Below are 21,241 nucleotides of genomic sequence, written 5' to 3' on the forward strand. Positions count from 1 at the left end.
ATTTGGTAACTCGTAAGCTGGCGCGAGGTGCACACCCGTGTTATAACGACTGTCGTTTTCCGGCCACGCGAGGATAAAGCAAGTTACGTTCATTCAAGCGTAGAAATCTTAAAATCAGATTAGATTTTGTATGGTTTGCGGTCGCTGCAACCATTGTGGACGTATGTGTCCTTGAGCAAGACACTTAACGGCAATTGCTCCAACCCAGTGGTTACTAATGGGTTGTCCAAATTGTCAGCCATACATAAAAAACAATCACCGACTAAGTTACTCCTGGTTATTCGTAAGTATCCTGATCGTAACTAACATCGGTCTATGGAAGTGAGGGTGCAGTTTTATAATTCTTTGAATGTTCTTTGTAAATAGAATGAAAAGGTGTCCCATCTTCCCCCACCCTACTATATTATGTTCAATATTGAACGATGTTAATGTGCAAAACAACTCTTCGACCACCAGCTGTAGTCTTAATGCAGGAAACCATCACTGCGACTATACAGAAATATTTTAGATTTCGCGAAAGAACGGAACTTCTTCTTTTTAAATCAAAACGTTGCGGAAATGCTTACTCGTTTAATAACCACCACGTCCGCGTTTAACGCAATTAAAAGACGGCGAGTTCTGGAACGAAATCATCTCTTCATTCAGAAGGCAACAAAGTGAGTGGTTGGTTTGATTTACTTGTGTTTTGTGACTAATATTTGTTTCTGCAGATGAACAAGTCAGCACTTCTCCTCTTGCTTGTCATAGGACTCCTCGTCTCCATAGAAACTACGAATGCGGATACGGCGGGTGCTTCTGCTCTTGCTCTTACTCGTCGTCGTTCCACGCCAACACCTTGGACCGGTAGGTGGAACCAAAGGCAAAATGGTGAGCATTATAAGATGATACAAGTGTTTTACTGGCACGTCAAAAGCCTCAATGCACATGTCAATGTTAAATCAGCACGCTATTGTTTCTAAATTTGTTATAACTTGAAACGGCAGCAGCAGTGTTTTATCTAGTTTAAGCTACACTACATGCAGAAAATAGCCGATTTATTTTATTAATACGTCAACTTTCTTCACTTATTTTTATATCCACAATAATGTTATAGATCAGATATTTTTACCTTTTCAGTTGAAGAAATGATGGAGGAGTTGAACGACGACCCAGAATACTTTATGGACAATTAGAAGATATTCAGAACATGCAGAATACTGGTTGTCAATATAAATAAACCAACATGCATTAACATTGTTTGTGTTTTATGTTATAGTAGGGTGGGGTATGTTGGGAAACGGGGCAAGTTGGGAGACCTTATTTAAATCCTATATATTAGGAGTTTCTATTAATTGATAGACGAAAACAAATGTTACAGTATTATTCTCACGGTCTAACAAAATTTGCGGCGAATGCAATTACTGTTGCTAAGTATTAAAGTGCCTAAATTTTGCAGTTTGCGGGTTTAAATTATTAACACATAATATCGTAGTTTAAAGTAGACATGTAATATCACTTTGGCTCAGTCAACGATTTCTAAAACTTTGACTGCAAAATTTAAAAGAGTAAATGGACAAAACGCAGTTCATATATACATAGGTTAGTATGCAACTGTGATGGTTTATGAATAAATGAATGTAACTTGTTTTATCCTCGCGTGGCAAGCCAACGACAGTGGTTAACTGGTTATAACACGGTGCTCTGTTACATAGGCTATCCCTTAGGTCCGCTTACGAGTTGACAACGGGGTTGATTTTAAACGCTGTTACCGCTGTGGAATTTTAAAATGCTAGGTTGAGGCCAGGTAACTTGTCCGTTAATGTAAAACGCTTTTTGTGCTTGATACCTGTTTAACAGAAAGTATCTATAAGGACATCAACGTCATAGAAACATATACTGTGTTATAGTACAATGGGGGGAGATGGGGTTTTATAAAGTTGTGATAATACTGTCAAATAATTCGGTAACCTTATTTTCCTGATTATCATTAAATGGGGGTTCGTAAAAAGAAAATTTAAAAAAGTCTCGCCTGACAAAGTGTCCCATCTTCCCCCACCCTACTATATATATTTGTTTATGGCAACACTTTTTGCTCGGTAATTTTATTGCACAGAAATAAAAAAGAGTAGAACGCGCAACTTTCCAAAACCGTGATATATTCTTTTTTCTATTTACGTGACCGCCAACTCCGACCCCATTTCGCTTGGTCTCCATTGTAAAAGATAGGCGCATGGTAGTTTTAGGCGGTTTTAGCTGTTTATTTAAAAAACTACACCAATTATATAAGTTTATTAGGCCAGTTTGGTTATTTGGAAAGTTAACGCCTACAGTTTACCACTTTTTAGGAAATGTAAATTTTTAATAATTTTAATTAAAAACCTTCAAACAAACGGTCTCGAACCCGGTAAAAATGAAACAAAGAGAGTGTACGACCGCACGCAAACCGTTACACCACAAACTCGACAACAATAAATAGAACGAAAGAGCGTATATAACTGACCTAATGTGAGAAAGATGTTCTTACTAGTGTTTTATATGTATTTAGAAAGGTATTTTTATTATTTAATTATTTTTTTTCACACTTATTAACACTTATTAACACACGTGTTTTTTTTGTGCGTTTTTCCGTATTTTTTAATTTAAATAATTGCTGACACCTAGCGGAAACAGTATTCCGTCTTCTTCGTATAGTCCCATGTAATAATAACCTACTGCAATAAAGTTGCTTTTGGTAAGTCGTAAGTGGGCATGAGATGTGTGAAACAGAAAACCCGTGTTACACCGACTGTTGTTGTCGTGCCGCGTAGAAATAAATAAGTTGCAATCATCCTTTGTACCAAATGTTTATTAGTTATCCTAAAACGATGATATATTTTTACAAACAGCAGGACATGCCAGAATAATTATAAATTTGAATGATTTAAATTGGTTTAAAGATGTTTAAAGTGGCTGCATCTCTGCTTACCAAAGTTCGCCACAGTTTTTCTGTACGGAGAGGTGTGAGTGAATATGCAAAGAAATATGGCTACACCCCAGAAGAGATGTACCCTGAAGCTAAAATCATTTGGCCAGAGGTGATTGGCTACCTAACGCTATCAGGGCTAATGATTTGGAACATGGTAAAAGACCAGAGGAATCATTTAAGCGTTCTGATGGAAAATTTTGACGAAAATAAGAAATATTTTCAATACAACCTTCCGATGAGTTCCAGCGAGATGCCTAACATGGACTTCTTGATGGACGACCAATACCCTCTGTACCCAGCCACCGGTAACGAAGGAGCGGATGAAAGAATCAAAGATTTCATTGTTGACCCTGAGCATGGTAGAGACATTCTATTGGCCGCACCGGACAAATTAATCCCCCGACAAAAAATCCCACCATCTTAAACTGTTTATATAAAATATCAATAAGTTGAAAATTTTAAATAGTTGCCAATTGTAAAATTGTTTTCATATTATTGCATTGCGAAAAATATTGGACGAATTTTTTAAACTATTTCCATAAGTATCCTAAATAATAAAGTACCGTTTTAAAATGGTTGCAAGTTCTAAAATGTTTAAACAGTTATAGTAATTATAGTTACAAAAAATTAAGTTCCAGCAAATGTGAATTTTTCTGTTTCCTTGGCATTGTTTCATCAAATTTAAAACTAATTGTTAAAATCACTTGTGTGCTTTGTTTGTGTTTCAGGTAAATTGCTAGTTTGAATATGAGTAAATCAAAGTCGTTGTTGTGTATTCGAAACATTAATTGTTTGAATGGAAAAGACTCTCTGTTCAACAAGTTTTGTTCAAATGATTTACCCTTTGTGTCAAGACTGCAATATAGAAGATATTTATGTTTTGTTCACAAAAGAAAGAGAACATTACAATCAACTTTTCTTTCAACGAGAATATTGAAAAGAGGTCACGTTACAAAACAGTATGTCATCTTATTTTTGCTTCAGTTTATAAATTAATCGGTTTACTTTAGATATATTCACCGAGTAGAAGGGAGCTGTAAAATTTAGTTTGGTTGTGGGAGCATTTGTCCTTGGGCAAGACATTTAATGATAATTGCTCCAACCCAGTGGTGACTAATAAATTGTCCAAATTGTCAGCTATAGCCTATACAGAAAAAACACAAAGTTGTATCCTTGCGAACAGTGATAAATAGGCTTAATAAACTTAAGTTACACATCCACACAATGATAACTGAATAACATTCATTTATTTACATTTGAGTTGTTTTTTTCAGAGTTAAACTAGACCATGTGGGAATTCTGGAAAATCTTAAATCAGACGGTAACTACTCTCCTGGTCAAATGTTCTTACATCGTGTGTTTGGGTATAGAGGAGTTATATTATATCCTTGGACGGCTCATATTTATGAAAAAAACTCTGAAGCTACACCAGAACCTAACAAGCAAGTCTGATTATAACATCGTTTTTCTTTACTTGCAAACTGAAGAATGCTTGAATTTAAGGCTGCCACAAGCTTCCCTACAGTAAAGGACGGCAGCTTTTTTGAGTAGGGTTAAGATCTTAAGAGTATTTCTGTGCTGTTTTTTTATTCCGAATTGTAAAGCACAAGTAGCGAAAAAATGTACGACCGTTTACCTACTTGACAAACAAACCACTGTTTTTTTTTCAACTAAAAAATGCAACTTAACTCCACAGAATTATGTAATGCATTACAAATAAACAAGTTAAAACGATTTTTTATATTTTTAGAGAGAATGAAAAATCTGAAGATTCAAAACCAGTTCCAGTAACTGAAACATTTTATCAAGTGTTGGTTGATGCCAGAGATAGCCCACATGTTGTAAGTATTTAAACCTATGTAGTGAACAGTAAACACAAATTATGTCAACTTGGCTGTCAGTAATACGCTTTATAACCAGAATTGGTAACTTGTAGTCAACAGACGCAAGGAAAACATAATACGTTCGGATTTTCAATAAAATTAAACGAATCACCGGCCGGATTTTCCCCTTTTACATATCCTGTTGCTTAGTTCCCCATTTTTAATAGTTACAAACCCATTCTTGTGAACTTCATACCAGAATAAAAATTTTTGATTAATAATGTACAATTAACCAAATGAATGAATAAAACTTGCTTTATCCTTGCGTGGCGAAGAAAACGGCAGTCGTTATAACACAGTCTATGTAAAAATTCCTGCTGTTTTATAATAGGCTGTACAAAGTGAAGCCGTGACATTTCTTACCAACTCACAACCTGGTGAAAACAACCATTCATCCTTATACACAATACCTGGTATAGATTATGTTTCTCAACATGATATACTGCCGTACACATCAGTTGAACCTCTCCCCATGTCTCATGAATTGTTCCCAAAGTTTTTGGAAGCAGAACAAACAACTAATGGAACAGGTATGCATTTTTCGGAAATTTGTTTTTCTGGATTTTTTTTTCCAATTTAATATTACTAGCGCAGTTATTACTGCCTAGATGTGTAGTAAACTTGGAATTTTTAATCTTTTTTTAACCATGGTGCAGTATATAAAAGACAATGGATTATTATTGCTCCAACCCAGTTAATGTTCCACCATGCCAGGATAATATATAAGTTTTGCTATTTTAGAAAAAATTGAAAGTTAATGTTAACAATTTTAAATATCACGAAATTCATAGTTGATTAATATAAAAATAAACGGAACTTAAATTTATTATTTCAATTTTTATATTTAGTTTTAAGTACCACGGAAACATTGGCTTCGTGGCAGAAAAAGAATCATTTCTGTTTGGAATTGACAAAAGTTCATATTGAAACTACAGAGAATATTCGAGTTACTGCCATACCTTTTTACCTTGGTGCTAAGGTAAGGAATATTTTATTTACTAATATATATAATATGTATATATTTTGACAATAACATGTAAGATGTGATACCTTAAGCATATAATTCCTATATTTCTCTATCAATAGACAACTGTCTTCCAGAATTGTGATAAACAGTTTAATAATTCTGTCAATACTCTTTTTCTTACTAATAACAAAATATGGGGTAACAAAATAGAATGATAACATAAACCATCTTAGCTAAATTTTTAGCTACTATTTATATATACATATAATATATATCATTTTGAACATACATGTATTCTTTATTGTCTACATCTTATACAATGTTGGCTTTTTTAGACGAACTGTAAATTTGTGTAAAATACATTTTATTGCTGTTTAAACAATCGAATTATTTTTAGGAATCCCGGAATTCTCTGGAATATTGGGTGAGTGTTTGAAATAAACATTTAAAAAATCACTAAAGAAACCGAACTTAACCTAAATGCAAATTTGGATATTCTACAGTGGAGATATTGCATCAGAATTGAGAACTTGGGAGAAACTGGTGCCCATCTACGTGAGAGACACTGGAGAATAATAAGTAACGGTTCGGTGAAGACTGTCCGTGGCCGTGGTGTTATTGGAAGGGTATGTTCATTTATAAATCAATCGTATGAATGTAACTTGTTTAAATTTGATTGGCGGGGCCACGACAGTCATTATTACATGGGTGTTCTTTTTTATACACCTCATGCCCGCTTATGAGTTATCATGTATGTAACTAATAATAATTTAGGCAATATCATTTTGTTCCATGTTTAGTTAACTATATACTTACACAGGAGCCCATGCTGAATAAGAGTCAACCAGCATTTCAATACAGCAGCCATGTTTCTTTGCAATCATCAAGTGGTCATATGTGGTAAATATAATATGATGCACCAACTATGCAAAATACATAAACATAACATAATTTTTATTCATCTCTTTAAATACTCCTTTAAATAAGTTCAAATAAATTATATTTAAAAATGTTTTTAAATGATTGCAGTGGCAGTAGTTACAGCACTAGTACCCTACCACGTAACTTTATGGGTGATTATTTTCTCTATTGCTGACAATTTGGACAAGCCATTATACCTGCACGCTGCACATTTTAAATTATTGTGTTAATAATAACAGGGGAATATTTCGATTGGAACAAGAAGATGGCAAACAGTTTGATGCCAGGATACCGGCTTTTGCATTAGATGGGAACAAAACAACTAAAACAGAACCATGATATTTAATCGTAATAATTATATGATGCAGGGTATGCAAGCCTACCCTGAGAATTCTGCAAGGGTTGCAGCAACCCAATTGTAAAAGCAAATTATCTTTTAAATACTTATACAAATGCAGGCCTAGCTCATTTTATTGTCCAACCCCTGAAATTTTATAAAATAAACTCTGCTGATTATAGTTGCAATAAACATTATGCTGCTCCCAAAATAAAGTTCATTTTACTAAACTGTATTACAACCATAAATATAATAAATATTATGTGGTGTAAAAATAAATAGATTGTTGATGTGCTTAAATTTACAAGTCTTCAGATTTCTGTACAACAATTTCTGTGTTGCTCTACTGTAAGTTGGGAGTGGTTTGTATTTTGTTTAAAATAAAGTATGGTCTCTTGGGAATATGTTTGGTGAAAATACCTTTTATATTTTAGGTAAGTGATACTGTAAGGAACTATAATACTAGTAGTAAATCCACAAGATTAGTATCTTTATTATAGTACATGTTCTTAGAATATAATATTGTGATGACATGTAACGAATATTGGTAAAAATGTTAACTTAATAGAATTTTTAAAACGAAATTCTGATATTCAGTCTAGTCGTGGAATGATATTTTATCAGTTAAAATAATAACGGAACACTTTTTGTGGTTATACAACGAACTCAGTTAACCTTGTGTGATTACGAAGTACACACTTCAAGTTATGTTGGCTTTAGAAATTTTACTTCGAGATGCTACCTACTTTGTTATTGTTTCCGATTAAAATGTTTTTGCTTACAATTTAAAACAAAATATTGTAAAACTAAATTGAATCTTTTTTATCGGTACCAGGAAGTCTTAATTTTTAGGAAAATATATCATGTCGATGTCTCGGCCCGACCCCTTTTGACACTATTGTCGAAAACACCGAATTTTCAGTGATACAAAAAGTTTTCTTAATCTAAGTTACGTGGAAAAGGTGAATCTTTGTCACTAAATTTCGATTAATTATTGCTAATAGGGAGGTAGTGAGACAGTTATTGGTAAGTATTAAGACAACTTATATAGGTGATGAAAAATTGTCAGAAATATATGCTGGTTTGCAATAGTTAGAAACGTAAAGGGGTTGTCTTTAAATAAAATAATTAAAGCTTTATTTTACCATAATATACGTTATACATGTCTGTGGTATGGTCCCTATGATATGAGACTTACTATATTTTCTCTTATATTTCAGGATGTTCTGAAGTATGTAAATTCCTACAATACCCAAGTTACTAACCGACAACAAAGGAAAACTTTTTCGTCCAAATTGACAAGAAATGAGCACCTCAAAAGAAAAAACGTCAGTCAATGAACGTTTAAAGGAATTAGATCGGTTAGTTCTGGCTGGAGGAGACTGTAGAGGTTGGAGTATAGACTCATTGCTTGATTTGTTAATTGTACTTTACGATGAATGCTGCAATTCAACTTTAAGAAAGGAGAAAAGCGTTTCAGATTTCATTGAAAGAGGTAACGATTTGCTTCAGCATTTGCAGTATTTTCCTTTGTAAAAGTAATTTATATATTTGTAGAAATCTACATATATTGTCATAAACTTCTTGGTTTTGTAAAGTTTCACTATAGTCTGGGGTTTCAAACAATATTTGTTGTATATACGAATTGTGTTTAAAATGAAAAGATTTGTCCAAAATTTCGGGCTTCTGCCAATTCTCCCAAAAAAACACTAAACCCAAACCACACCCCTAATGTGTTGCCTGATCTGTGAGATCATTCTTCACTAGTACCAAATAATGCTCTGTTGGTAATTTCCACACAAACAAATTTCGTTAAAAAAACCCTGGTTTACACCATATCCTGCCCATTGTCATTTTATTGATGCCAAAAAATAAATATCATCCATAAAATTTGAATTACATATTTACATACATGTGTTTGATGTGTGGTAACTCATAAGCGAGCATGAGGTCCAGGAAACAGAACACTCATGTTATAACGACAATTGTTACACTGACAGCATAAGTATGTTACATTTACATATTTATCATGATTGTTATTGTATTCAATAAGTCTGTATGAATAATATATACCGTTATAAATTGTATTTAACTAAATTTATCCACATGTGAAAACTTGCAATAACTTTGATCAAAACTTATGTGCTCGCACAAACTAAAACTTACTTATCGTGGCCTTATTTATAAGGAGAATTACTGTAAATTTTTATTTCAATAAAATGTGTGTCTAACTATACCTGCCTCCCCATACATTTTAAAAAGTTTAGTGCCTTTTTGTATTGTATTTAAATCTGTGCAAAACGTTGTAAAATGAATAGATTACTATTTATCTGTATAGTTTTCAATCTTTTACTAAGTAATAGTTTGTTAAATTGCATTTGTCTACTTTTTAAACTATGTTTTGTTTAAGTTTATAAAATGTTTGAAAAAAAATTATTAGAAGTGATAAAACAGTCTATTCTAACCCAAGTAATTAAAAGGTTATATTGTATATTATTAATATTATTTATACTGTATAATATATGTTATGTATATATATACCATATTTAATATTTATGACTTGAAAAATGATAAATTATGGTAACTGAGTGAATTGATTAGCAGGTATTGTTATAATACGTTTAAGGATAATATTATAATTGGAATATTGAAAATGTATATAATATGTTTTGTTAGTATACTACTTTGCTAGTCTATATTTAACACTTATATTTATATCTGCCCTAACAGAAGGTTTACCCAACAAATAACAATATTTACTTTTTTAGGTTACTTACAGAATATTTCTAAGCTGTTCAAAATCGATGTTTAAATTAGGACTAATAAGTACAGGCCAAAACAACTTTGTTTTTAAAAGGAAATATTATAATAATAGTAATCTGCATATTAGGTTTAACCTATAAAGTTGACATAAAACATTTTAGATAGCCATATAGATAAATCCAGTTAAAATATCTGCAAATGTATGAAGTATTGGTGACATTTATTCATTGTAATATGATCTTATATTTCAAACTTATTATATTAATATGGTTGGCAAACAAATGTTTTGTCTGCACTCAAATACGTTTAGCGTTTGAAATATTGCTTTGGCATATCAGGTTTACTTGAATGCCAGCCAACAATACTTAAGCAATGCCTTATTCAATTGTCAACCTAAAAAGGCATATAAAATACCATATATATATATATAAGAGTAGTATTCTAAATTTTTAATCAAACCTCATATTTTATATAATATTTAAAATTACATAATTTTTTAAATTATAATTTGATTATTATATATAACTTCTTAAAAGTATGTTTTTGATAAATTGTTTTACTTTTGTACTTTAACTTTGTGTTGTCCAATTAAATTCAATGTTAAAGTTGTCATGTTTAATTAATACTTGTTTAAGTTGTTATATCTTGTAAACAAGCTAAATGTTTTGGGTATTGATAAGATTAATAGGCCTCTTGATAAGATTAATAGTTTTCAAGTCATAACTTGATTTAGTATTGAACAAATTTCGATTTCTAGTTGTCCCACCTTTTATACACAATCCATGGTTTATCTGTGGGTTATAAACAGATTGTTTGTAGCTTGGGTGTGGCCAGTGGTAAAACAACATTAATATATAGAGATTTAGACATGGGTAAGCTTTGTTCAGTGTTTTTCAAACTTATCGGGTTTGTAACCTATTTCAAAGACACTCAACACTTGTTTGGCATATGAAACCAAACATTTAAAGTGCAAGGGAGGCAAGGATAGTTGGACGCACATAATCCTATGTAACAAAATTCACATCTTCAGTTGTAATGTTTATTGATTAACCCAGCCAACCAAGGTGTGGTGCCTATTTTGCACCATCAATAAAATAACTTAAATTTGTTTTAACATCTTTTACGTTTGGTATTTTCACCAGTGTCTCTAAAAGTTATAATTCAATGAGCGTACTAATACTTTATTAGGTAGGAAGTTTAAGTAATTATATGTGTAAAAAGTAACCACTAATGAGTCTTACAAAGCATTTCTCTTATGTACCATTGTGGGTTTTCTATTACTGCTACTGTTTAAAAAATGTTGTTTTTTTTCTTTAGCAAAACCGTTTGCGAAACAACTGAAAGAAAGCCGACTCCATAGAAATGACTTTGAGTTCCTTAAAGTTATTGGCAGGGGAGCGTTTGGGGAGGTAATTTGAAAGTTTTACAATAAACTACCTGTGATGCTCCTAATGGTATAACCAGAGGGGTTTGGCTGGTAGAGGAAAACTTTCCATAAAAAATCAATTTAAAAAAAATAATTTTAAGTTATTGGAATAACAAAGTTGTGATGAATATATATATTTTTTTTTTCAGACAGTTTTATTGTTCTAAAGTTTTAAAGCAGCCACTTATTTTTAGATTAATCATTCAATGTCCCATCCAAGCACACACAGTCCTAATATAAACCTTCACTTGAGTAATATCATATTTTTATTGCCCATAAACTTTTACTGCTTTTAAAATCATAGTGGTTTTCCTCATAAAACAAGTTCTTCATATATTATGGTTCAACCAGGTTTTACTAACGAACAATTTAAATCAAAATATTTACAAATTTGATCAAATAAGTCTCTATGTTTGCTTTAAATTTTGATATGACCAAAAGCATGAGAACTACTACATAGATTGTTTTAGGCATACAACTGGGGTTCTGAACAAAATGATGCAGTCATATTACCCCTAACTCAATGAATATAATTTCAGACTCCTGACCTCACTTCTAACCCCTCACTAGTGATACAGCCAGAAAAATAAGGAAGGGTTTTAACTTTAAAAATAAGGGATATACTCCCCTGGCTGCACCTTTAACAAAATAATACAAAATAAGGAAACCCCCCTTTTTATTTAAAGTACTTATTTGCGCCACTTGTTCACCTATGCTGCTTTTATTTTACTCCTAATATCACCTTTATCACATTAGGTTGCATTGGTTCGAATGAAGGAAAACAAGCGAGTGTTTGCGATGAAAACACTTAATAAATGGGAGATGCTTAAGAGAGCAGAGACCGCTTGTTTTCGTGAAGAACGAGACGTGCTTGTGAAGGGAAACCAGGATTGGATAACCAGGCTACATTATGCATTTCAAGATGATAGCAACTTGGTAGGTTGTCAGGCTGTAACACAGTTGTTAGCGCTCGCCTCTAACCCATGGGTCTGTGGTTCAAGGCTTGTCACTGCTACCATTGTGGGCGTTATTTTTCAACTTAGTAAGGTCACATTATATTGCCGCATTTGTTTACTGTATGAAAGCTTGTTGTAATGTTTTAGCCTTTTCGACATAAAATTCGATCTGTCATTGCTAAAATATTTCTACATTCTTTCATTTCTCTAATGAAATTATGTTTTTTTTATTCAGCTCACTGTGGCAAATGGCTAGCTCTGTCTGATGGTTATATGGCTACATTAACTCAAATAATCAATAAGTTTGATGCTTACACCACCAGTCGTTGGCGCCAAACCTGGGGTGGTATGGTAGACATACCTACCCCAGAATTTGTGATGCTCTTACAGTTGACAGCAGTGTATAAAACAGAACACCCATGTTATGACTTCTATCAATGCCCCACCGCGCAAGGATAAATAAGTTACATTCATTTTTACAGTACTTAGTAATGGATTACTACGTTGGTGGGGACTTGTTAACTTTATTATCAAAATTTGACGACAAACTTCCAGAAGATATGGCACGGTTTTATATCGCTGAGATGGTACTTGCTATCGACTCCATACATAAGCTTAACTATGTGCACAGGTGTGTTTTTACATCTATTTTTAACAACTGTCATTTGCTGCAAAATTCCTTCTATTCTGCAAGTTTATTTTCAATTTGTCTTTTTTTTCTTGTGTAGTCATATACAATTTGAATTTGTTGATGGTGCTTCGCTATGCATATTGTTAATATAATGTTTTATTCTTTATATTTCGGTGTTATGTTAATTCACTATTATTCATACACAGAGACATTAAACCTGATAATGTTCTCCTTGATGTGAACGGACATATTCGACTTGCTGACTTTGGTTCATGTTTAAAACTTCAAAAAGATGGAACGGTAAAAAACTATATAAATTATATATAAAAAAAAACTATAGTCAATACTCACTTACTTATTCACTAACAACTGATTTAAACTAAAAAAGTCAGATAAACCTAACAGCAAAGTAAAGGCCATTTAAAGTTCAAAAGGGTATATTTTTGAATTTTTTATATATTTTTTAAGGGATATTATGTATATATATATATTTTTTTTTACATATTTTTTTTAAAACTTAAACAATTTGATAAAAGGTCCAATCTAATGTTGCTGTGGGCACCCCTGATTATATTTCACCCGAGATATTGCAAGCTATGGAAGATGGAAAGGGGAGGTATGGGTCAGAGTGTGACTGGTGGTCACTGGGGGTGTGTATGTATGAAATGTTCTTTGGAGAAACTCCTTTCTACGCTGAATCTCTTGTTGATACCTATGGCAAGATCATGAACTATAGGGTAAGTTGGTTTTAGTATATAGCCGATTATATAAATGCCAAAACTTTTGTATTCTGATTCAACTTTAAAACCTAAACAAGTTTTTAAAAAGATTCACTAAATTTAAAAATATACAAATTAAAACCCAAATTAAACTTACAGGAGAAATTTCGATATCCTCCCGATTTTACGGAAGTATCGGATCATGCCAAGGATTTAATGAGCAGGTAATAAAGAATATGTAATTATAAAAAGAATCAAAAAAATTTATAATTTGTTTTTTTAAATAATATTTTAACTATGACATTTTTAAATTTTTAAATTGAAAAAAAAATTATTATTTAATTTTATTAAAAATAAATTTCGATTATGACATCATAGACTTGTGTGTGATGCGAGCGAGAGGTTGGGAACAAACGGCGTCGATGATTTCAAGAATCATCCATTCTTCCATGGGATTGACTGGGAGAACCTCACCAACATGGCTCCTCCATACCAACCTGAGTTTTCATCACCTACAGATACATCCAACTTTGATGTGGATGATATGGATCTTAAACCCGCATCCTCGGAGACACAACCACCACCTCCAAGATCTGCTCATTCAGCGTTCAGTGCGAATCATCTTCCGTTTATCGGATTCACATTTACGTTAAACTCGTAAGTTGGTTTAGTAGACCCAATTACACCAAATTAAAAAAGAATTGCAATAATGTTTATATACATATACCTCAAAGTTTTTAAAATATATGAAAGGGGTGAATGGGGCCACGACTCACGGGGATTTGCTGAATTCTATTAACCCATTTATTTTGTTCACGTTATTTAAACTCGTAAGTTGGTATAGACAAAAAAGGATTTAAAAGAGCGTTTTTTGTTTTGTTTTTTTCTTGTATAAAAATTAACGTCAAAGCCTTTGCATTATGCCTGGTAGCAAAAAGCAGCAATAAAATAGCAGTTTAAAAATTATATATAAACAAATCTTGTGCATCCCTAATCATAAATGTTTGTTCAGTGTGTTGTCGGATTCTGGAAGTAGTCGATTGTCGAGTCTAGTCAACCAACCAGCAATCACCAGTGATAACAACGTTGATAAAGCTGGTGGTGATCATAACCACGTATATGAACGTCGTGTGCAGAGGTTGGAACAAGAAAAAGCTCAACTGGAGAAAAAACTTCAAGGTAATAGGGGGGCATTGGTTTTTAATAGAGTAATAACTAATAAGTCAACTCTAACCTAAATCCTTTGGTTCTAGGCTAATAGGCCAACTTGGGCTTAATTTTTGCGTGTTAATGTAATGGGGCAACTCTGGTTTAAATCTTTGGGTGTTATGGTTATGGTCCAACTCTGACTTATAACCCGTGTGTTTGAGTAATGTGTCAAGGTCAACTACGGTTTAATCCCTGGGTGTTGGGGAAATGGGTCAACTCTGGCCTAAATTCAAGGTCCCTGGTGTGCCACATTGTAGGACTAAATAGAACAGAATAATCTTTGAATGTTAAGCAATTTGTTGTGGGTTATTATGTTACTTGTGTAGAGATATTTAATCTATTGAAACCCAACACCTTACCCAACACATGGTTAATAGCTTAGTGTGATTGGAATGTTTTGTTCTTTATGTTGAATTGAATGATACATATAGTAGGGTGGGGAAAGACGGGACACCTTTAGAACATAATATCCAAATATCCTGATCGTGTTTTTAACAATTAACAACGGTTTATGGAAGTCGTGAGGATGCAGTTCTATAATTTTTTGGACGTTCTCTGTTTACTACCCAATGGGACGAGAAAATAGACTGAAAAGGTGTCCCATCTTCCCCCACCCTACTATATTGTATTATAATGTTTATATGTATTAAACATGCAAAAATAGCTTTAATTTATTTATACAGAAGATTTAAAAATTATCCTTTGAACAAGTCTGTTTATTCATATGAAATTTCTATTTATTTTAAAAGTTAGCTAAATTATTTAAGTATATATATATATATATATACAATGGGTGTCAAAAAATAAAACTGTACCCATAAAAATAGTTAAACATACTTTAACTACACCTTTATAAATACATGTCAAATTTGTTGTACATATTGCATATGATATATGTATGGTGTTCAAAAAATAACCCCCAAAAAAATTCTTAAAAGTTTAAATTGATAAAAGCAATTTATTCCAACAGAATCTGTGAACCACACACAGGCTAGTAACAATTGGAATGACAACTTAGATGTTGAAGAAAGTAAGAAATTGCGAGAAGAAATCAACTTTCTGCATAAGAAGCTTGCTGTGGCTGATCAAGAACTTCAAGCTGCTGATGTTTTAAGAAAAGATCTCGAAGGTTAGTTTGTTGCTCGTCAGAGCACAGCAGTGCTGTACATTGTGAAATGTTTCGTGTTACACAATGTTTTTAAATAGGAAGTATACTTTGTTTGTTTATTATATTTTTAATAAACTCTGTTTCTCAAAGTGTCACTTATATTGTTTATAAACGCTCACAGACTCAGGTGACATTTCTTTGTTTATTTTATATAATTAAACAAATTTCTCACATAAGTAAAAGTCCTACAATATTCAACATTTCATTGTTTGTTTTTTTATAATTGAACAAATTTGTCAAACAGACGTCCACCAAAAGTTAAAAGCTCTTGAGCGAACCAACCGTCATTTAAAGCAAGATAAAGATGAAATACATCGAGATTTTGTTGAATCGCGCGACAGAGCAAAAGAACAAACGCGACAGTTACGCGACGCACATGCACAACGAAGACTTGCTATGGAGGAATTCACTGATATTAACGACAGGTATGCTGTGTGGGTTGTTGTGTCACTTGTGTGTGTTGTGTTCTATTCTACGTGGGTGAAATCCTTATATATAAGTGTTATGACAAGTGTTGGAATAAAAGATTTAGAAATTTGCTAACTTTAAATGCCAAAGTTTTTGATATAGTGCTGCCTAAATGATGATAAGTGTTAAATGTTTTTTCAAATATTAAAACAAAAATATTCATCCACAAAGTTACCCACCTGTTAACTAATAGCGGGCACAAAATGTATGAAACAGAACACCCGTGTTATAAATATCACTTTAACTGCTTAATGTTGCAGGTTAACGGAGGTTCAGTCCCAGAAGAACAAACTAGCGAGGCAACTTCGTGAAAAAGAAGAAGAAGTCGATCTCATCGGGAACAAACTTGATCAACTTAGACAAGATCTCAGGAAGACAGAAAAATCCAAAAAAAATGTAAGCTCTATAAATTTTAAGAAGAAAGTATATATATATACATATATGGGTGTGTCATTTTTATTCCAAACGTTTTAAAAACAAACGGGGATAATAAGTCCCTCATAAAAATTTGTTCAAAAAACTTTTTTTCGCCCCCGGTTACATGATGTATATGCAACTGTTTGTTTAAATTGAATTTGTTTCAGTTTGAAGAAGAAAGTGAGAAATATAAAGACGACCTCGCTAAACAAACCAAACTACGATTATCAGTTAGTGAAAGATTGAAACAAACGGAGGAAGAAGTTGCTTTGCTGAGGAGGAAGGATGCCATAGATGGTGGGTGGGGGTGTGGTAGGCGGGATTAGGGGGGTGTATGGGGTGCTTATCAACCCAAATTTTAAAACAGGGGTGACATTGTATGTTTTAGTAACCCAGCTTAAAGGGAAAACAGAGTTTACTCTGCTGTTAAATATTAATATAACACTTTTCCAACATTTTTATACCAGATGAACCGTTAAAAGATTATTTACATTATGCCTGGTAGCAGAAGTAACAGAAGGGAACCTTACATTTTTTTTTTAAATTAAAATGAACTTGTATATTTAAGTTGATGGCAGAGTGAACATGAATAATTCAACTTACAATCAAAATGAGGAAGAAATTGAAAGGTTGCAGAAAGAGTTGGAACAAATTGAGGTATGTTAATATTTTTGTAGAAATGTTAAATGTTTTGCAAAATTTAAAACATTTTTTTAAATAATTGTTAAAAAAAATTTTTTAGCACATTTATGGGGTATAACATATGAAAAAAGAGGAAAATTAAATATGTTTGTCTATACATTTTGAAACAGATATTAATACCAACAAAAGCAACATATGGTTTATTATTGGAATTCAATGTTAAAAATCGATATGATCTTGTGTTTTTTTTTAATTTGTATCAAAAATATGAATCTTTTTACAAGATTTTTTAAAATTTTTTATGTGATTGTTTCATGAAGGCTGATCATCGATTGGAAATATCAAAGCGTGAATCACTTCATATCACGGAGGTGAAAAATCTGAAGCAGGAATCCCGTGAATCTGAATCACAAAATATATCGCTACAACGTGAGATCATGATATTGAAGGATAAAGTGGACAAAGTTAGACGGGAAAGGTTTGTACTGTTTGACAGCGGGCATGTGGTGTGTGGATACACCGTGTGCTTGATGTATAGGAAGACACCCATGTTTTAACATCAACAGTAAGCACGAGATGTATGAATACACCATGTGTGTCTGGTATATAAAAAGACACCCATGTTATAACTTGACAGTGAGCATAAGGTGTATGAATACACCATGCGTGCTTGATGTATAAGAAGATGCTCATGTTATAACTTGACAGTGAGCATGAGGTGTATGCAAACACCACATATGTCGCCAGTGAGCATGAGGTATCAACACCAAACATACATTACAGCAACCAGGAACTACAAGACACATTAAAGGAGACGCGACAGAAGCACGAGCGACAAACCAAGATTTTATCGGACAACAACACGGCCCTGCAGTCGGAGATAGAGAGGGTAAGTGCGGAGATGGAACGTTTGAACCAACATAACAGGACTTTGGAAGAAGAAGTGAGAGAAGCGAAAGAAAGGAAGGAATCAATCAAACAATGGGAGGCTCAAGTTGCCGAGATCATTCAATGGTTAGTCTTTTTTTTTTACAACTAGTTTTGTTTAACATGACTTTTATAGGTCGTTGAAAGTCGTTACGCAAATAAACACAGGAAAATATGTTGTAATATATAAATGTATTGTCACGAAATACATCTATTATATATAACATCCAATATGTATATTAAATAAGGAATATATGGAATACCTCATGTTATGATATCATATAATACCAGGGTTTCTGATGAAAAAGATGCGCGTGGTTATCTACAAGCATTGGCTGGTAAGATGACGGATGAAATGGACAACTTGAAGAGTGCAAGCGCTCGTACGAACACTATGGATAAGTGGCAAACACAGCGCCGACAGAAAGTTGACAGACAAGCCATATTAGAACTGCAATCAAACTTACAATCTGAGATCCAAGCGAAGCAAAATATATCGGAGCAATTGACAAGGGCTACTGAGAGTTCAATCGTTTCGGAAAAGTTTGTATTTTCACTTCAGTTTAAGCATGGGTCAATTATTCTTACTTGCATCAAATCAAACGATACTGGGTTTGATGCTCGATACTGATAGATGTATGTGTTAGGGTAAGGGGTCGAAGAAAATGATATATACAGAGAAATTGAACTCATTAACAGGCATGAGATGTATGAAACAGAACACCTGTGTTATGACGACTGTTGTTGCCCTACTACCTAGGATAAATAAGTTGTATTTATTCATTTTTTATATAAGTAGTCTTGTCGTTGGGGTAATGGGCAAATCTGGCCTAAATCCTGTTACAAGTACCTCCCCATATAGATTAAGTTATTGTTATTTCTATGTAGGAGACTCCAGGATGCTTTATCAAGGATTGCCGAGCTTGAAATGGAAAAAGAAAAAATGGAAGAACAATTACTTGATGCTCAGAAACGAAGTAAGTTTGGATGAATATTTTGTGACAGCTTATACATAAAAGAAACAAGTCAGTTTCAAACTAAGTTCTGTTTAATAAAAGCCCTCTTTTTTTTGCTCAATTCCACTCCGTTTACGCCTTTATTGAGTGTAATGAGAAATGACTAAACCTTCTGAAACAAGAACTAGAAATCTATTCTGATTAAATTAATGTTAATAAAAAAATCCTCATTTAATATTTCATTCATATTTTTTTGACGAAAAAAGGGTCACAACCCCTGAACCCCTGGCTTTGTCACTACACACACATTCATATATAAACTCATAATAACTCCTCCCCCCCAGCCATCCCTGGTGACCAAGCACTTTCCCTCTTCCCCCCACACTGGGCTGAACTAGACGAGGATGATCGTTCCTTCATGACCGACACCCCTCGTTCGCCAGCCACTGATGAATCGAGGTCACTTGGCTCTTCCGAGGTTGCTCTTCCTACAAAGAGATATCAGGATCCTGACAAGGTGATTATTAATCTCTGTTTATTTGATCTGTGTAGTGGCATTTTTTTATAAAACAAATTTTATACAATTTAAGATTCAATTATGTTTTGCAGTTTTTTTTGTTAACTATTTAATTAATTTTTCTTTATCATTTTTTTTTAGAAAACATATTTATGCAAAAAATCTAACTATACTTATTTTAACAGAAGTTTTTTTGTATTCCAGGATGAATGTTCATCATTATCAACTCATATAAGTGAAGCTTCTCATAAACCTAACGCTCATCGATTTGTTGTGAAAACTTTTTCATCAGTGAGTATATGGCTTTATATGTTTAACAAATTGATGGCAATTTGTAGAAACTGTATTAATGTTAAGACTATGTTGATTGATATGTGTAAAACAGGGATTAGTTTAACTTATATTATGCTAGGCCGTGGCACAGTTTGCCACTAGCTTAAAGTTCCTGGGCACAACAATGCTCGTCGCTGTACCTTTGTGAATGTCTTTGTGCAAGACACTTATTGATACTTGCTCTAACTCAGTGGTAACTAATGGGTTGTCCAAATTGCCAGTCATGCATGCTAAACCCATACATACTACTAAAAAAGGGGTCGTATGCATCAGAACACCCGCTGTATAACAACTATCATTACCCCACCACACAAATATGTTCGATTAATCCATTATCCCAACACAGCCGATGAAATGCAACCATTGTTCATCGCTAATGGTTGGTTTGATCCGACAAGGAACAACATGCGATGTGTGTTCGTTCTCCTGTCATGTGGCGTGTGCACAGAAAGCACCGGCAGTTTGTCCCATACCCCCTGACCAAGGTACCTTTATTATTTATTTTTTACAATTTTTGTTTAACTTGTACTTAAAATACTAAAAATATAAATAAATGAAATAAAAAAGTAGGTGTAAAATAATACATGTACCTTAAGTTTTAATTAATAATTTTATAAAAATTAGACGTAAAGAACTTTATGAATAGGCAAGTAAATTATAAATGTTTGTTAGTTAAAACTTATTTCTTATATATTCGTTCAGCCAAGCGACCAACAGGTATTGATCCACACAGAGGGATCGGCACCGCATACGAGGGCTATGTAAAAGTGAGTTACTCTTTACTCTATGTTTTCATTTATTTTATTTGTTACTTTTTTTTTTACTAATTTATTTTTTAAGTTAGTTTGTTACTTTTATTTTTTAAGTTAGTTTGTTACTTTTATTTTTTATGTTAGTTTGTTACTTTTATTTTTTATGTTAGTTTGTTACTTTTATTTTTTATGTTAGTTTGTTACTTTTATTTTTTATGTTAGTTTGTTACTTTTATTTTTTAAGTTAGTTTGTTACTTTTATTTTTTATGTTAGTTTGTTACTTTTATTTTTTATGTTAGTTTGT

At 32.8% G+C, this 21,241-nt stretch overlaps 2 protein-coding genes and 1 long non-coding RNA gene across 5 annotated transcripts in view; all 3 read left to right on the top strand.

Moving 5' to 3' along the window:
- Nucleotides 1–549: 549 nt before the first annotated feature.
- LOC104266147 lies at nucleotides 550–1,231 on the top strand. Its single transcript, XR_717439.3, has 3 exons — nucleotides 550–656; nucleotides 711–867; nucleotides 1,117–1,231. It is a non-coding gene; the product is annotated as an uncharacterized LOC104266147 (long non-coding RNA).
- A 2,432-nt stretch (nucleotides 1,232–3,663) lies between these two features.
- LOC100180438 (polymerase delta-interacting protein 2-like) lies at nucleotides 3,664–7,454 on the top strand. The gene is made up of 9 exons (XM_002121172.5): nucleotides 3,664–3,903; nucleotides 4,219–4,386; nucleotides 4,695–4,785; nucleotides 5,159–5,357; nucleotides 5,676–5,806; nucleotides 6,192–6,218; nucleotides 6,298–6,420; nucleotides 6,615–6,694; nucleotides 6,955–7,454. Exons 1-9 carry the CDS (start codon nucleotides 3,692–3,694, stop codon nucleotides 7,052–7,054), a joined length of 1,131 nt encoding a protein of 376 aa, XP_002121208.2. The 5' UTR covers nucleotides 3,664–3,691; the 3' UTR covers nucleotides 7,055–7,454.
- Nucleotides 7,455–7,752: 298 nt separating this feature from the next.
- Nucleotides 7,753–21,241, top strand: part of LOC100182779 (serine/threonine-protein kinase MRCK alpha) — a 22,251-nt gene continuing 8,762 nt past the window's right edge. For 2 of the 3 annotated variants that reach the window (XM_009861718.3, XM_018813711.2), the window contains exons 1-23: nucleotides 7,753–8,078; nucleotides 8,273–8,547; nucleotides 11,133–11,224; nucleotides 11,998–12,177; nucleotides 12,680–12,828; nucleotides 13,035–13,128; nucleotides 13,365–13,565; nucleotides 13,707–13,771; nucleotides 13,926–14,204; nucleotides 14,560–14,726; nucleotides 15,727–15,885; nucleotides 16,169–16,349; nucleotides 16,653–16,788; nucleotides 16,977–17,106; nucleotides 17,378–17,466; nucleotides 17,772–17,929; nucleotides 18,235–18,465; nucleotides 18,670–18,921; nucleotides 19,267–19,355; nucleotides 19,679–19,851; nucleotides 20,056–20,142; nucleotides 20,531–20,669; nucleotides 20,887–20,951. In XM_009861718.3, coding sequence (XP_009860020.1) covers nucleotides 8,358–8,547; nucleotides 11,133–11,224; nucleotides 11,998–12,177; nucleotides 12,680–12,828; nucleotides 13,035–13,128; nucleotides 13,365–13,565; nucleotides 13,707–13,771; nucleotides 13,926–14,204; nucleotides 14,560–14,726; nucleotides 15,727–15,885; nucleotides 16,169–16,349; nucleotides 16,653–16,788; nucleotides 16,977–17,106; nucleotides 17,378–17,466; nucleotides 17,772–17,929; nucleotides 18,235–18,465; nucleotides 18,670–18,921; nucleotides 19,267–19,355; nucleotides 19,679–19,851; nucleotides 20,056–20,142; nucleotides 20,531–20,669; nucleotides 20,887–20,951 — 3,306 coding nt within the window. In that variant the 5' untranslated portion in view covers nucleotides 7,753–8,078; nucleotides 8,273–8,357. The remainder of the gene's footprint in view (nucleotides 8,079–8,272; nucleotides 8,548–11,132; nucleotides 11,225–11,997; nucleotides 12,178–12,679; nucleotides 12,829–13,034; nucleotides 13,129–13,364; nucleotides 13,566–13,706; nucleotides 13,772–13,925; nucleotides 14,205–14,559; nucleotides 14,727–15,726; nucleotides 15,886–16,168; nucleotides 16,350–16,652; nucleotides 16,789–16,976; nucleotides 17,107–17,377; nucleotides 17,467–17,771; nucleotides 17,930–18,234; nucleotides 18,466–18,669; nucleotides 18,922–19,266; nucleotides 19,356–19,678; nucleotides 19,852–20,055; nucleotides 20,143–20,530; nucleotides 20,670–20,886; nucleotides 20,952–21,241) is intronic. The other variant, XM_026836247.1, reaches the window with a different exon arrangement.

The sequence above is a fragment of the Ciona intestinalis genome, chromosome 10 (assembly GCF_000224145.3).
Source record: "Ciona intestinalis chromosome 10, KH, whole genome shotgun sequence".
Lineage (NCBI taxonomy): Eukaryota > Metazoa > Chordata > Ascidiacea > Phlebobranchia > Cionidae > Ciona > Ciona intestinalis.